At 31.9% G+C, this 16895-nt stretch overlaps 1 protein-coding gene across 1 annotated transcript in view; it reads left to right on the top strand.

Moving 5' to 3' along the window:
• MRPS9 (mitochondrial ribosomal protein S9) overlaps positions 1–16895 on the top strand; it is a gene marked incomplete at its 5' end in the record, with an annotated part of 91164 nt that overhangs the window by 42123 nt on the left and 32146 nt on the right. The window contains 2 exons of the mRNA XM_051990552.1: positions 5809–5871; positions 5964–5994. Coding sequence (XP_051846512.1) covers positions 5809–5871; positions 5964–5994 — 94 coding nt within the window. The remainder of the gene's footprint in view (positions 1–5808; positions 5872–5963; positions 5995–16895) is intronic.

The raw sequence follows: 16895 nt of genomic DNA, 5'->3' as shown, positions 1-16895 counted from the left end.
ATACATAAGAGCCAAATTCAAGGAATTTAGACAATTTTTTTTAACATGAAAATGTAAATCATATTAAGATTGACATCAGCAATTGGTTAGTGCAAAAGAAAGATTGGGGCAGAGTTAAGGTAAAAATAGTAATTATGTTATGCAAATGAAGTACATGAAATGAGAAAGAATAAACACAGAGGCATTAGTGTGAGAAGGGCTTGTACTTCTGAAAACTATTGGCACTGGTTTAAATAGGCACCACTACATATATACCATAAAGGGTATAACATCCTCCAAAAGCTATAAAGAAATAAGGGGAGAGGGTTGGGTGCAGGGGAAAGCAGAGTGAAGGGAAAGAAAAGGAAGGGATCCATGGGTGGAGGGAAGTTCAGTAATAGCCAGGCAAGTTAAGGAACAAAATTAAATTAAAGCAGAGTTAGCAGGGATATAAAAATTACGGGTGGGGGAAGGGGAAGAGAGGAAGAGGAGGGAGTGTGTGTGTGTGTGTGTATACATACATGCAAATATATCTTATCCTGCTTGGGGGAGAAGGTAGGGATGAAAGGCGGAAAACAGAATAAAGTAAAAAGTACAACAGAACAAAAGAACAACTTATAAGGAAATAAAGATGAATACTTATGAATGTAATTTTTTCTATTATATATTCTTAATTGAACTAGTAATTTATTGTTACATATTTAGAATTCTTCCCAATGTTCTACTGGGCACATGACAATGTTATGTTTTGTCTTTTTTTTTTTTTCTTTTTTCTTTTCTGTTTTTCTTTTTTTTTAATAAAATAAATTTTTTAAAAAGACCAATGTTTTGTCTCTCAGTATTGTATAATACTTCATTAATAAAACAGTATTAATATTTGTTCTTAGAAGGAACTGAAATGACAAAATAAAAATGAAGAAAAGACTACTGTTTTGGTTGCTTGTATTTTTTAAATTAAAAAAAAAATTTATTTGCTATTTTTTTCATCACTTTGATTTCCAAAAATATACCTACTTCTTTACCCAGACTATTGTCTTGTAACAAAGCACAAAAAAGAAAGGGGGAAAAGACACTTGAGAAAACTAACCAACATATCAACTGAATCTATATTTTTCTACTTTTAATAAAAAAAAATACCACTTCCTCCATGAAGTTATCTCTCTTCCCTCTAACCAGGAGTGATCTCTTTCCTCTACTTACATAGCTTGTTTGAATCTCTTACATTGTTTAGCATGTTCTGCTAATTTCTATCAATCAATTGCAACCATATCCATAACTTAGTAGATAAATCCTAGAGGGTTAATTGAACCCATTAAAAATTCAGTAACTTGGGGTTAGCTAAGTAGAGCAGCCCTGAAGTCAGGAGTACCTGAGTCTGGCCTTAGACACTTAACATTTCCTAGCTGTGTGACCCTACACAAATCACTTAACCCCAATTACCTCAGCAAAAAAAAAAAAAAAAAAAAAAAAAAAAATTCAGTGACTTAGAGTCACACAGATAATAAATATAAGAGTGAGAATTTGAACTTGCTTCTTCTTAAATTCAGATCCAATATTTTGCTATACTAGCTTCCTCTTACTTGTATTTATTAACATTCCATAATAGATTGTAAGCTTAAGTGAATTTTTTTACAAATAAAGTTTTCTTTTGTTATCTTTCTAAGTTCACAATAACAAAAAAGAAAAATCAATGTATTTATTTTATTTACTATTTTCTTTTTTGTCCTGTTCCCATCCTTCACACATATCCTCCCCATATATTATCATTCTGCTAAATTTGTAATTACTGCTATAGATGAACCTTTATATTAGATATGTTTTATGTTACAAGTGCTTTACAACAACAACAACAATTTACAATGGTACCTGTTGAATTGAAATTCACAGAATTACAAAAATATGGAATATAAAGGGATCTCAGAGGTTCACTGGACCAGCTTATATTTAACAAGAATCCCTGTTATAGTATCCCCATCAGATGGGCATCCAGCCTTTGTAGATTATACTATATTCTTAGCAATGGGAGTCTGGAAAAGAAAGAGTCAACATACTGATAACATTTCAGACAATGAGTATGACAATATAAAAGCATTTGTACATATGATAGACTTGTGGTAGTCACATACCTATGCCTACCCCCATCACTATTAACTTAGGAGGAGAATAAATAGATAATCCTATTTCCCTCCTCTATAATTTCCACAATGAGGATTATGTCTTATATGATAATTAGGGGACCCTCTTCAGTATCTAGTACAAGATCTGTTAAAAATGCTCTCCGGGACATCTTCCTTATAGGTGAGATAGAATAATACTTTTAGACAAGTTGACATTCAGTGTTAAGAGCAATGAAAAACAGTTTTTCTTCCTTCTTGATCTGATTTTTCTTGTGCAGCAAGATAACTATAAATATGTATACATATATTGGATTTAACATGTATTGGACTACCTGCTAGCTAGAGGAAGGGGTGAGGGTAAGGAGGAGAAAATTTGGAACAAGAAGTTTTGCAAGGGTCAGTGTTGGAAAAATTACCCATGCATATGTTTTGTAAATGAAAAGCTTTAATTTAAAAAAAAAAAAAAAAGAGCAATAAGAAAACTTAAATTCTTAAGTTCTATGTTCTCTGTGACCATAGGCTAACCACTTAGTCTTTCTAGATTCTAGTTTCTTGTCTGCAAATTGAGTATTAGACTAGACAATCTCTATGGGTCCTTCTAGCTGTGTTTCACTTAAGGAGAATACATGGACCTCTTTTTCCATTCATTGGAGTTTCGGAAAACATAGACAACTTTATTTCTATTTTCCTTCTTCCATATTTCAAGCAGAGGTTAGTTAGAAGAATTTGAGTGCATTCCATTGTATTCTTATAATAGATGCTCAATTGAGCTCGAGTAGTTAATTTCCTAATAGCTTATATGTCTTAACCATTTAGAATTTTATCTTCCAGCCTAAAAATTATGCCAACTTCTAAAATGGATTTTCTCCCAGTGGTTAGCTAACTCGTGTAATTTGGAGATAATTCTTTAATTTGATCAGTGAGTAGCTTAATCAGATAATGATATATAGTGCCATTTCTAGATAAAAATTATCTTACTCTAAAAAACTGTTAGAAACAATTAGCAACTTTTGGTAATGTTACAGGACACAAAATATATTAATCCACATAAATCATCAGTATTTCTATATGTTACCAACTAAGTCCATCAGCAAAAGATAAGAAGAGAAATTCCATTTAGAATAACTGTAGATAATATAAAATATTTGGGAGTCTACTTGCCAAGACAAAGTCAGAAACTATATGAACACAATTACAAAACACTTTTTATACTAATAAAGTCAGATCTTGTTATGCCTCAGTTTCCCTGATGTCAATCCCCCTTTCCTGGCCATTAGGACTGAGAGAATTAGGGCCTCACCTCTGAAGTCCTGACCAGGAAATGAGTGGAATAAATTAGGTTCACAAGACACAATAGTTTTTTGTTTTTTGTCCCTTCTTCCCATCCCCCTCCCCCACCTGCATCATAGCATATTGAAAAGATTATATCCCCAGTATTGCTGGTCTCCTATGTTCACATTAAAATCATAGTTTCAGAGTGTCAGGTTCTGTCTGAAATGTGTTTTTTTTACTTCTACTTCTGTCTTTAAAATGAAAGTCATATTTCAGTGCTTCATTATGCCATGGAAATGACTCTTGAGTTCTTGATTGCAAGTGTCATTTGAGTTTGGGCCCAGTGAAGGATGTGTCTGTTCTCTAAAGACTCATCTAGCTAAATTCAGAGAAATTTATTATCAGAAGATTAATAATTTTTTTTTCTACTATAGGAACTTAATGAAACCTGTGGGTTTCTGTGATTATCTGAGGAACTGATGTTGGAAGCATTGTATTATGTGTTGGTATAGAGAATGCCCACTTGGGGAATTAATGAAAAAAAATCAAATGAAGGTGGCCTAGCTGTACCTGATCTAAAATTATATTGTAAAGCAGCAGTCACCAAAACCATTTGGTATTGGCTAAGAAATACATTAGTGGATCAGTGGAAAAGGCTAGGTTCACAAAACAGAATAGTCAACTATAGCAATCTAGTGTTTGACAAACCCAAAGCCCCTAACTTCTGGGAAAAGAATTCATTATTTGATAAAAACTGCTGGGATAATTGGAAATTAGTATGGCAGAAATTAGGCATGGACCCACACTTAACACCATATACCAAGATAAGATCAAAATGGGTCCATGACCTAGGCATAAAGAACGAGATTATAAATAAATTAGAGGAACATAGAATAGTTTATCTCTCAGACTTGTGGAGGAGAAAGAAATTTGTGACCAAAGATGAACTAGAGACCATTACTGATCACAAAATAGAAAATTTTGATTACATCAAATTAAAAAGCCTTTGTACAAATAAAACTAATGCAAACAAGATTAGAAGGGAAGCAACAAACTGGGAAAACATCTTCACAGTTAAAGGTTTTGATAAAGGCCTCATTTCTAAAATATATAGAGAACTGACTCAAATTTATAAGAAATCAAGCCATTCTCCAATTGATAAATGGTCAAAGGATATGAACAGACAATTTTCAGAGGATGAAATTGAAACTATTACCACTCATACGAAAGAGTGTTCCAAATCATTATTGATCAGAGAAATGCAAATTAAGACTACTCTGAGATACCACTACACACCTGTCAGATTGGCTAAGATGACAGGAAAAAATAATGATGAATGTTGGAGGGGATGCGGGAAAACTGCGACACTAATGCATTGTTGGTGAAGTTGTGAACGAATCCAACCATTCTGGAGAGCAATCTGGAATTATGCCCAAAAAATTATCAAATTGTGCATACCCTTTGATCCAGCAGTGTTTCTATTGGGCTTATATCCCAAAGAAATACTAAAGAAGGGAAAGGGACCTGTATGTGCCAAAATGTTTGTAGCAGCCCTATTTGTAGTGGCTAGAAACTGGAAAATGAATGGATGCCCATCAATTGGAGAATGGCTGGGTAAATTGTGGTATATGAATGTTATGGAATATTATTGTTCTGTAAGAAATGACCAGCAGGATGAATACAGAGAGGACTGGCGAGACTTACATGAACTGATGCTAAGTGAAATGAGCAGAATCAGGAGATCATTATACACTTTGACAACGATATTGTATGAGGACATATTTTGATGGAAGTGGATTTCTTTGACAACGAGACCTAACTAAGTTTCAATTGATAAATGACGGACATAAGCAGCTACACCCAAAGAACGAACACTGGGAAACGAATGTGAACTATCTGCATTTTAGTTTTTCTTCCCGGGTTATTTATACCTTCTGAATCCAATTCTCCCTATGCAACAAGAGAACTGTTCGGTTCTGCAAACATATATTGTATCTAGGATATACTGCAACATATCCAACATATAAAGGACTGCTTGCCATCTAGGGGAGGAGGTGGAGGGAGGGAGGGGGAAAAAATCGGAAAAGAAAGGAGTGCAAGGAATAATGTTGTCAATATAAAGTAATCATTAAATAAAAAATAAAAATTAAAAAAACAAACAAACAAACAAACAAAAAAAGAGAATGCCCACTTGGACGGAATCACAAACTTACCACTGTATTACTCTAGATGAAAATTATTTCTCCTTCCTATATTCCTTTAATAACACATTAAAACTCTCTTAGTACCCATAATATTCTAAGTTATTATATATTATTTGTATTATGTATTTAAAATATCTTTGTAGAGTCTAAGCATATGAACTCAGGTCTTTTTTTTTATCATTGCATATAATTGGCATTCTAAATTGAAAATTTAAATACTTTTTTTTAATTTTTAGAGAGCTATTGCATATCTCTTCCCAAGTGGCTTATTTGAAAAAAGGGCGAGGCCAATTATGAAGGTATATTAATTTTGTTTACTTCTATAAAATTTTTTCACTATATTTTTTCATGTTATATCTAGTGATTAATATACCTTTTACTTATTTTACAGCATCCTGATGACATTTTTCCAAAGCGTAGAGGTAAGTATACTCAAAATCCATTTTCATTTTATATCATTTTTTTAGAGACAAAGTGCTATACTATAATATATTGGGTAAAATTTCCAAAATAATTTTTACAGGTTAAAACTAATTTCTTTGTCTAAAACAGAAACAGTATAACTAAAATTAAAAAGAGAAGGAATTAACTATAATTTCCAAAGGAAACTTTGAAAAACATCTTAAACAGTTAAAATTTTAGTCTTAGTTTTCTTCTATAGGGAATAGGACTAGGAACTAGACCTGTAATTTCAGTATTTCTCTGGAAACTCCCAAATGAAGGAACTAAACCAAGCCCAGGCCTTCTCTGCAAGTAAACTCTGCCTTAAAGTGGCCTGTGGCATTGAGAAAGGTAAATAACTTGCCCCTAGTCACATAATCATTATCTAGGAGATATGAGATTAGAACCCAAGTCTGAGATTTCAAGTCCAACTCTTCATTCAGCCATGCTTCCTTGCCAGTTTCCTTTTATATTTTTTAAACTAATCTTGGTAAAGTTCAATGAAAATATAAAAATTTACTTTAAAATAAATTAACATGGAAAGAAATTGTTATAACAAAATTAAAAGTCCAGATAGAAATAGTTTAACAATATTGCGTAATAGTAATAGATTGATGAGTTTTGTGTTCGGTTGTGGGGGATGTGTGTTTGGGTCCATTTTGTTTGTTTTATTTTTATGGTGCTAAGGAATTCTCTTTATGTAAACAAGTACCTGTTCTGCAACTAATTGCCTTAGAGAATTACATAGAGAATTCTTTGTAACCTGGGTTATTCTGTCAGAAGACAGACTTTGAACCCAAATTATTCTGACTCTTGACTTTCTCTTTATTCTTTGTACCACCCTGCAACTCATCAAATTTAATAAAATATTTGTGTTAAAGGCCCATGTTGTTAGTAATTTTTTATCAACTTGTTCAGGAACACTTTCTTTTATGATGTAATATAATCTAAACTCTCTCAGACTGCCTAGATAGATTAGATAGATAGCTATATGAGACTGACTATATTTATTTGTGTTATATAGATTATATATAGTCAGTCAGTATTAAATTATATACTATCAAAAATATCAATTATACAGCTTAGGGTATGTCAGATATATTTTATGTCTAATTATATACACATAAAATTCTCTTTCCCACTGTACTCAGAAATTAGAAAATTTAGCAATTTCATAATTCAGAGGACGGTGGTTTCTTTACCTCTACTGACTCCATAGCATTTATAAAGCCCTTTCTGTACTGAGTCGCCTCATTTCTTCTTTTCTTAAAAGCAGTATCTTTGATTCATTCACTTTTCCTAAAAATGCTATATAATCTTTTTTTAAATTAAAATTAAAAATTTGTGTGTGTGTGTGGAATTCAGTTATACTCATGAAAGTAGAAAACATTGTGAAGAAACTGTGTAGCTTCTAAGCACTTTAGAAACATGTAGACATCTTAGATGAAGAAGTAAAAAAAAAAAAAAGAAAAGAAAAAACTCCTTGTAAGATAGCCATACATGTAAACCATTCATCTCTCAATGCTGGTGCAGCATTATTTTGACCAATAAGGGAAAAAAGTGACTGAAGAAAAATAAAATGGCAAACATCAAGATCAATATTTTACAGAATCAGATAATTTTGGAGTTGATAGGGACCCCAACAGCCATCTTGTCCAACCCCACAAATGAAAAGAATTCTTATTTTAAATATCCCCTGCAATTAATTACGACCAGGATCTGCTTGAAGACTTTCCAATGGGAGTTAATCCCACTAGCACTTGAAGTATTCTATTTCTCTCGGGAGCATCTCATACTCAAGTTAATATGCCCAGAATAATTCATATTTATACAAAATTAGCCCCTTTTTCCAACTTCTTTATTCCTAATGAAGGGACCACTATTCTAGTCTCCCACCTCTCACCTCTGGTATAGACTATTAAAATGATGTAATTGGCCTCCCTGCCCTAATCACTTCCCTAATTCAGTAGACCTTGTCAAATGATTTTCCTTAAACATAGCATTGACCATGTAAGCTCCATTGCTTTCCTATTGCTTTTGTTATAAAATTTCTAGCCCTCCAGTTAGTTTCTTTTTTTAATTAAAGCTTTTTATAATAATTTTTCAACATTAACTCTTGCAAAAACCTTGTGTTCCAATCCCCTCCCTCCCCCTTTTCCTCATCCTTTCCCCTAGATGGCAAGTAATACAATATATGTTAAATATGTTAGAAATATATGTTAAATCTAGCATATTATCTGATAAGTTTTTAAAGTCCTTTGCAAGTTGATCCCAACCTTTCTTTCTAACCTTATTATATATAAATTCTAACTTTCACTTTTTTCTGTGCAGCACTCTATCTTCTATTTATTTACCTTTACACTACTATCCAAGCTAGAAATGTTTTCTCCAAATTTTTTATCAAAGAAAACCTGTTTTCCTTCATAATATATCTCAAGAACCTTCAAGATGATGCTTTTCTAGATCCCTTAAAATGCTAGTACCTTTCTACCCTGTTTTTATTCTCTGTAATAGTACTTATTCTCAATAAGTACTTATTGTCTTTCCCCCTCCTCCAATTTGAATGTTAGATCATTGAAGGCAAAGAGTATTTTTGCTTTTCTTTGAATCCCCAGTGCTCCTTTGTATCTCCAGTGCTTTTAGTATAGTGCCCCAGGGTACATGGTAAACACAATAAATGCTTTTTCAATCTTTTCGTCATAAACAGCATAGTTTATACAAATTACTGGAACTAAATTCTGAAATGAAAAATAAGTCCCTGAAATCAAGAAATTTATTATCTAGTTAAGGCCAAAATGATGCAAGTATGGCAAAAGATCCTATTTTATAGATCAGGACTACATGTTAAAGGAAAAATTGAGGAAGGGAGAAAGAAGATTTTATTCCAAAACTTTGTAGAATTTCTAGTTGCATTTCAAATGGCAGTTCAGGAGTTAAATTCAAAGCCTTTTTTCAGCACTCATTTACCAACTGTGGAACATAATTAACCTTCATTGGCAAGAGAGAGAATAAAGTGCTTATTACTATATGCCAGGCACTGTTCTGAATGTTCTGGGGATACAAATTTAAGCAAGCACAACAGATCCTGCCCTGAAAGACCTCACATTCAAATGGAGATTGGCAACACACAAAGAGGAACTGGAAATAAAATGGGGAAGATGTGCTCCCAGAGCCATGGTGGCAAGATGACAAGTGACTTGGAAGACTGGTTCCAGGCAAGATAAAAAGGCTCACCTCTCAGATTCTGGTGACATATAGGTTAAGTTTCCAGTGGGAGAAAGATGAGAATTATGGCCAGAATGTACATAGGCTAACTTGGCAATGACCAAGAAGTCTTCTTACTTTTAGTAGAAAAAATGATTATCTTTTCTCTGGGAACTAGAATTTCAGTTCAAGATGAAGGGACAAAAACCTGTAAGAAGTTTGAGATTAATGGAAGTTTATTTTCAAAAGTATATCTTTAATAAATTTAATAAATATGTTAGCTATTTATACCTGAAATTTATTTATACTAATCATTCCAATTTTCTCTAATTTGATTTCAAATAACAATTGCATAGGAAAAATAATATGCTATAGAAGTAGATAATTCTATATCTGGTTGATCTAAAAAAAGCATGCAGTTCAACTTTTCAAGTCGATTGAAAGATGCTATAGAATTAGTAATTTGTAATTATTAAAAAATACAAAAATTAATCCAGATATTGGTAAGTAAAAGTAAGTTTTGCTAATAAGTTACAACATTACATGGAAGTATATTTGGAATAAAAATTAAATGGCAATTCAGTTTTCCAGCTTAGCAAAATCTTGCATCCTTTTTATAAGATTTTATTAGAGCTTTAAATTTAGTGGTTAATATGTCTAATACAGATATTTTTCGCTGTTTAACACATATAATGTTAGATTTTCTTAATTTCATTTTAAATAATATTTTTAAATGATGTAGGTTTTTTATTTTGTTTTCAGGTTGGTTATTTTGATTACTAAATATATACTGATTTTGTGGCTGATGCTTCTTTACTCACTGCAATAGAAATGCCTCCCTTAGACTGACTGTATTCAGGTCTCACCAGTTGGTTGATTTTTCCTAGGAAAGTGACAAAAACTATAACCTGTTTTAATAAAGTATAATAAAATAACTTTCAATGAATGAAAAAGGTATGAAGATGCAATGGGTAGAGCACCAGGTCTAAATCAGGAAGACATTTTTTTCTGAGTTCAAATCTGAATTCAAACACTTAACTTGTTTTGTGACCCTGGGCAAGTTACTTAAACTTGTTTGCTGCAAAATGAGTTAGAGAAGGTAATTACAAGCTATTCCTGTAGTTTTGCAAAGAAAATCCCAAAGGAAGTCACAAAGAGTCAGATTTGACTGAAATCATTGAATCACAATACACTTGTTTTAGGGGTAACTAAGTGGTACAGCAGATAGGGCACTGGGCTTGGAATCTGAAAGACTGATCTTTTTGAGTTCAAAACCAGTATGTGACCTAGGCAAGTCACTAATCCTGTTAGCTCAGTTTCCTCCTCTGTAAAATGAGCTGGAAAAGGATATGACAAACTACTCTTAGTATCTTTATCAAAAAACAAACAAAAAGACAAATGAAATCATGAAGAGTCAGACACAACAAAATAATCTAATCAAATACAGTTAAGAAGGAAAATGATTGGGTAGTGGATATGTCCATTGTTCAATACCATGTCAGATGTTCAAGACATTTATAGAATAAACAGTGATTTAAGACGAGCAATACTGAGAAGCATCAGTTCTAAAAAGATATAGGAAAGGAAAAAAAAGGTTAAATGAAACTGGAATTTATGGTATTTGGATTTAGTTGGGATTGGAATTAGAAAAGTAGGTTCAAGAGTCCTTCTGAAAATTCATTTACAATCTGTTTTTAAGAAGGAATTTCTAAATTGGCCACAATCAAGGAATCACATTTTCAGGCCTAATGTTTTTATATGGCTTGGGTTTTTCCCCTTGTACAATTTTTTTAACCTTTTTTTTTTTTTTCTATTTGGATTTGATTTTATAGATCCTTTTTGTTTCTTTGACTTTCCTAAACACTGTCACTGAATACATGTATAGTGTTTTATTGATGCTTTATTCTTTAACATTATGGTTGTTTCTGAATATTTCCCTCTCCACTGAGGGCTCCACTGAACCTTCTCTTGTAACATAGAAAACAATTAAAGTTAAGCAACACTGTTGATGTTGTCTTACATTCTACTGTCAGGTGGTGATTTTTTTTTTTTTAGCTAAGGCAGTTGGGTTAAATGACTTCCCCCAGGGTTACACAAATAAGAAGTGTTACGTGTCTAAGGCCAGATTTGAACTCAGGTCTTCCTGACTTCAGGGCTGCTATTCTATCCTCTGTGCCACCTAGCTGCCCCTAAGGCAGTGATTTTTTATAAACTCTGTGGCCAAAAATGTTTTCTCATATTTCTCTGAAATTCTTATATTCATAGTTTTTTATAGTCCAGTCTTTAAATTCATTTACCACAGTTTATTCAGCCAATCTCCAAACAATTGGCATTCAGTTTTTCTTTCCTTTTTTTTTTTTTTTTTTTTTTTTTTTTTTTTTTTTTTTTTGGCTTCATTTTATATAAAATGATAGTATTTCAAATCAAGAGGTAAAACCAATTTAGTGACTTTTCTTGTGTTTCTAAATTGTATTTCAGAACATTTGAACCATGTCACAATTCTTCCAGCAGTATAGTGAATGTGGTTAGAGTGTTATTTTATTTTATTTTATTTTTTGGTAAACTTGATGAGTGTGCAAGTTTTGCATTTGCATTTAATTTACAGATTTTTAATTATCTTAGACATTTTTAATGTTGTAATTAATAGTTTACATTTTTGTGAAAATTTTATTTATATCCTTTGACCACTATATTAGGAAATGGTTCTTGGTTTTATATTTTTAATGTCAGTTCCTATACAGTTTAGATATAAGAATTTTAGTAGAGGTATTTGAGTTTTTTGTTTTTTTGTTTTTCTCCCATTCAGTTTTTCTTTTTCTAGCCAAATTGATTATGTTAGTACAAATGTTTTCTAATTTTATATAATCACAATTTTATCTTTTGTGATTTTTCTCCTATTTTTGGTTAAAAATTGTATCCCTACCACCAATTTTTTTTTAAGTTATGACATGAGCTTTGATATGTTGACTATCTATTTGGAGTTTAGAGTATAGTATGTTGGGCAAGATCCTAATCTAATTTAATTTTTGCTAGGCTAAATTTAATTTCCACGTTAGATTTTTTAAAAGCCTAGCATTTTGTTATGTCTTTAAAGTTTCACAATTCCTGCCCAGATTTTGCTGACCTCTATTCATGCAAAGGGAAAATGTTCTATGATTTCGTAGACTCTTACAATAATTTGAATTGGTTATTTAATACTGCACTGGATTCAAGATTTTATAAATATAGGTAGTTCATCAGTATAGAAAACAATCTATCCATGCCTTTTAATTCTTTTTTTTTTCTTTTTTCCCCCATAAGCCTTTCGTAGAAATTTTGAAGTCATCTCTTTTTTTGTTTATTGTTTTTTTTAAAGAGAGAGAAGAGTATTGTATAGAACTTTTAAGTCAGAAGACATGAATTCAAGGCCCACTTCTGATATTAGTGTAGATATTGGGCAAATCAGAAAGGGCAAATTAACCTCTCTAAGCCTCAAGTTTCTTGATCTGTAAAATGGGCATAATGCCTATAATCTTTATTTTGCAAGATTGTTGAGAATGAAATGACAGTGTATTTAAAATGCTTTGTAAAACTCAAAAGTGCTATGTGAATTTTGTCTTTTGATAATAATAACAATAAGCTTTTAAAAATATAAAATAGCAGAGATCAGAATCGTATAGAAAATGAGAGATTGTACATGCCCTCCTTTTTGACTTATCTGCTGTAGTAAAATGCTTTTATTATAAGAAAATAGTATTGAATATGAAACTGTATTTCTTTTAACTATAGTTATAATAAATTGCTGTGGGCCTTTGGGCAAGTGTTTGCCTCATTTTCCTCAGCTAGGGATAATAATAGCACCTATCTTTCAGGTTTGTTGTGAGGATCAAATGAGATAATATTTTTAAAGTACTTATTCACACAGCTCACACATAAAAGGCATTTAATAAATGCTTCCTTTCCCTCTTTCTCTGTAATAACTTCTTTTCTATACATTTAAAAATTTTAATGTGTCCTTGACCTCTTTTCCTTCCTTCCATTTTTTCCTCTCCTCCCCTTTCTGTGTGCCCTCCCCAGCTTTTCCCTTTTTACTCTTTTTTCTTCCCTTTCACTAACCTATTCCCTCTCCTTTCTACCATTATTACTCCATTGAAAAAGAAAAAAGGATGATCAAAACTCTTGTAAAAATTGCAAATTCTCACATTGGGCACATTTCAAAATGTTTATCTTATTCTATAATTTGAGTCTATCCATCACCTCTCTCAGTTAAGTTGATAACATACTTCATCATTTCTTTGAAATCATGGTTAAAGATTATGTTTATTGAACCTACTGAGGATTAACAATTTACATCCTAATACTTTTACTTATCAACCTTTCTTTATTGCAGTGTGTGTGTGTGTGTGTGTGTGTGTGTGTGTGTGTGTGTGTGAGATGGATACCAATTAAGTCTTTGGGCTTTCTATCAGTTTTCTTTTACTCTTGCTTCCTGTTTAGCTTACCTCTTTTTGGGTCATAAATATCAATATTTGCCATCTACAGTTTTTGGAACACAGCAAGAAGTGATAAAATTTGACTTAACTACCTACACAAGAGAAATGAAGTGAATAAAGAATGCCTGTTGTTGAGACTCAGATATGAAATTGAATGGACAGCACAAAACTTTGTCAATATCCTTGAAGTTTTGTTATTGTTTTTTACGTCATTTCTCATACAAGTCATTATTGGAATAAACTTCAGCTTTCTTTATCTTTCATGTTCATGTACATTGACCTACAGTTGTCCCTTACAACTGTCTGAAAAATATTCAGTTAGTCCATACTCCTATGAATCTGATATCAACGTAGATATTCTCACTGATGATACAGATTACAATTCATTCATGCCCGTCCTTCTTGCGTGATTCTTTTATTCTTTATGCTTTGATAAAATCTATAAGAAACCCTTTGTCATTCAAACCAAGAACTTATATTCAGATCCTTATGATTTGATAGGGTGTTTTTTTATCCATCCTGTAATACATTGAGTTGCTATCAAGCCAAAATATAGTTGTAACATCAAAACTACCCTTTTTCTTTTTCTAGATGCCTCTGACCCTTCTTCCTTCTTGGGACATTTTGAGGCTTGAATCACAATTTTTAGCTGGAAAATACTACTTTCAATTATTGATCTTTTCTCTTTTTAATTGCTAATTCTTGAGGGGCTTGAGGTGGGGAAGGATAGAATTATTAAGGGTCTTCCTTGTTTTTTCTTGACATCAAAAACATTCTAAACATTCAACTTATCCATCATTTATCCTTTTCAAAATGTGACTAGCCCATCATTTTTGTTTGTACATTTACTTAATATCTTTTATACCCATTCTTTTTAATTCTTTATTTACAACATATCTGTTCATGCCTTGCATGTGTCTCTCCTCATTGGTAATTTTCAATTTCAGTTCTTTAGAGACAGGTGATCATTGACTCACGATTGTATTACAACTGAAGGAATCTCAGTTTTAGAAAGGTTTATTAGAAAGAAAATTATTTCTTGGAAAACCTTGAGATCATTTTAGGAAATTTGCATTTTCTTAAGTACAACATAGGCAACAGTGTCTTTCTGAGATATAAATAGACAGATAGACAGGTAGACAGAGGGAGAAAAAGAGATGATGACAAATTTTATATGTTGTCCATTCAACTTCACATCATTCTTTACTTCATTTTTCCTCTGTAAATAAATTAAACCAAAAACTTTTTTTTCCTTTTGTTGTCTCTTACTGTGTTATGAGAACTGTAGGGGACATGTCTTAATAGTTGTTCTCAGTTACTTTTTTGAGGTAAGAATAAATTCTGAGATTATAACTTTACCTTTGATATCTTCCCATTTTCCCCTATACTTATCATCTTCAAAATTGTTTGGCTTCCACCACAGGCCTCCTTTTGATATAGTTGTGGTACTCCAGTACCACATTTTTTCCCATCTTTTTTTTCTTTAGGATTTGTGTTTCTTCTAGAGTCCAAATGTAATGACTCTACAATCCTTGTTGGGGAAAAATGGTATAGAAATATTTGCAGATCTTTTCAATCTTTTCTTAAATCTTAAAAATGACTTTAGTTGGGATTTTGGAATTTTGTTTTCTGAGCTTTCTTAAAATGCTTTTCTCTCCATTGCTACTGATTTTCTCATGGGATAATGTAGCTCATAATGTTCCACTATCTTTCCTCATATTTTACAAAAGAGTTTACATTCTAAGCCATGTTTTTCAGTGCTGTGTCTCCTTGGTTGGCAAATAATTCAGTCTTTTGCTAAGTGGGATTTTTAAGGTCTTTTGGTTTCCATAGTAATTGATTTATATCATTTAAATGTCTCTATAAAATTGTTAAAATCAAATATTTGCATTTTTTCCCCCTTCTATTTCTTTGTTCAATGTCAGTAACTCATTTAAGTAGGCCAGCTTGGAGGTATTTTAATTGCACATCATATTCTATACTAATTTTTATTTCTACTAAAAGTGAAATTTGTTCTACCAAGTTAGTGCTCTGATTGTATGCAGACAGCTGGTTCAGAAATGATTCCTATATCAGTAACAAGCAACTTCCTGTTTTTCATATATAACAAATTCCTTTTTTGTGTGATGATAGTTTTTGCTCATCATATCTAGTTTTTAGGATAACTAGGAACAAGAAAAGATGAAAAGTATTCAAGTATTTATGTGAAGCTTTTGTATATTCTACAATTTTTTAAATCTTTAATTCCAAATTCCTAAACCATATCTATTAACTTTTTCTTCTCTGCCTTTAAGTTACTAAGAATCAGAATATAGATTAGTATATTTATATGTAGTCTCCTCAGTTCATTAAGAATTTATCTCTTTTTATTCTAGAACTAATGTTAGTAGATAGGTTACAGTTATTCTTGTAGTGATCTTCAAACACCAAATAAACCATGCAGTTGTTTGCATGATAAAACCATCTCACTAACTTTATTTACATGTTAATATAGTTCCTGTGAACCATCCTTTTAGCTTCGACTTTCTTCTCTCTTCTGCTTTTGTGTATAGAAAAGAAGAACCTTCTGAATGGTAAAATTCTATTTTGATAGTGGTGTAGTACACTTTTGCATTGGCCCTTGAATAAGGATTTCATTTTTAGAGGATCAATGGCTGTTAATGTTTATGGATGGTCTAAATAATTGATTTTTGTCTGCCATCACACTGCAGAATTCCAACATATTCAAAGGAGTAAATACCAGTTTTTTGGAATTTTTTTGGTTTGTTTCATAAGTTGACATTATCAAATAAATAAATTACAAAGAAGCTAGCCATCCTGTTCTTAATAAAATTTGAAAAAAATTTGTATTTCAAAGATGGACTTGATTGAAGCAAGCATTTTATGATTTAAATAGCTGCACAACTGTCTAAGTATGTATATGTAATAATGAATTAATTCAGTGGTCTGTCTTACTGTATTTCAGCATCTTCAAAGTGGTATACATTATTAGTCAGTTTTGTTTTTCCTCCCTGGATGGCTGGACTTTTGGTCAACCATGAGTCTTTACTATCTTGTACCTTATGAAGCTTCCCTAAATTGGCTGGTGTTCTGATTTCTTCCTCTTTGTCCAACCCATCTCTGATTGTTGCGTTGCTCACGGTCCATTGCTTTTTATTCAAAAAAAAAAAAAAATTCTTTTGAGCAGGTTCTTTGCTTTCATTTTT

Source organism: Antechinus flavipes, chromosome 3 (assembly GCF_016432865.1).
Source record: "Antechinus flavipes isolate AdamAnt ecotype Samford, QLD, Australia chromosome 3, AdamAnt_v2, whole genome shotgun sequence".
In the NCBI taxonomy this organism is placed as follows: domain Eukaryota; kingdom Metazoa; phylum Chordata; class Mammalia; order Dasyuromorphia; family Dasyuridae; genus Antechinus; species Antechinus flavipes.
This window is presented reverse-complemented; position numbering and strand designations above follow the sequence as displayed.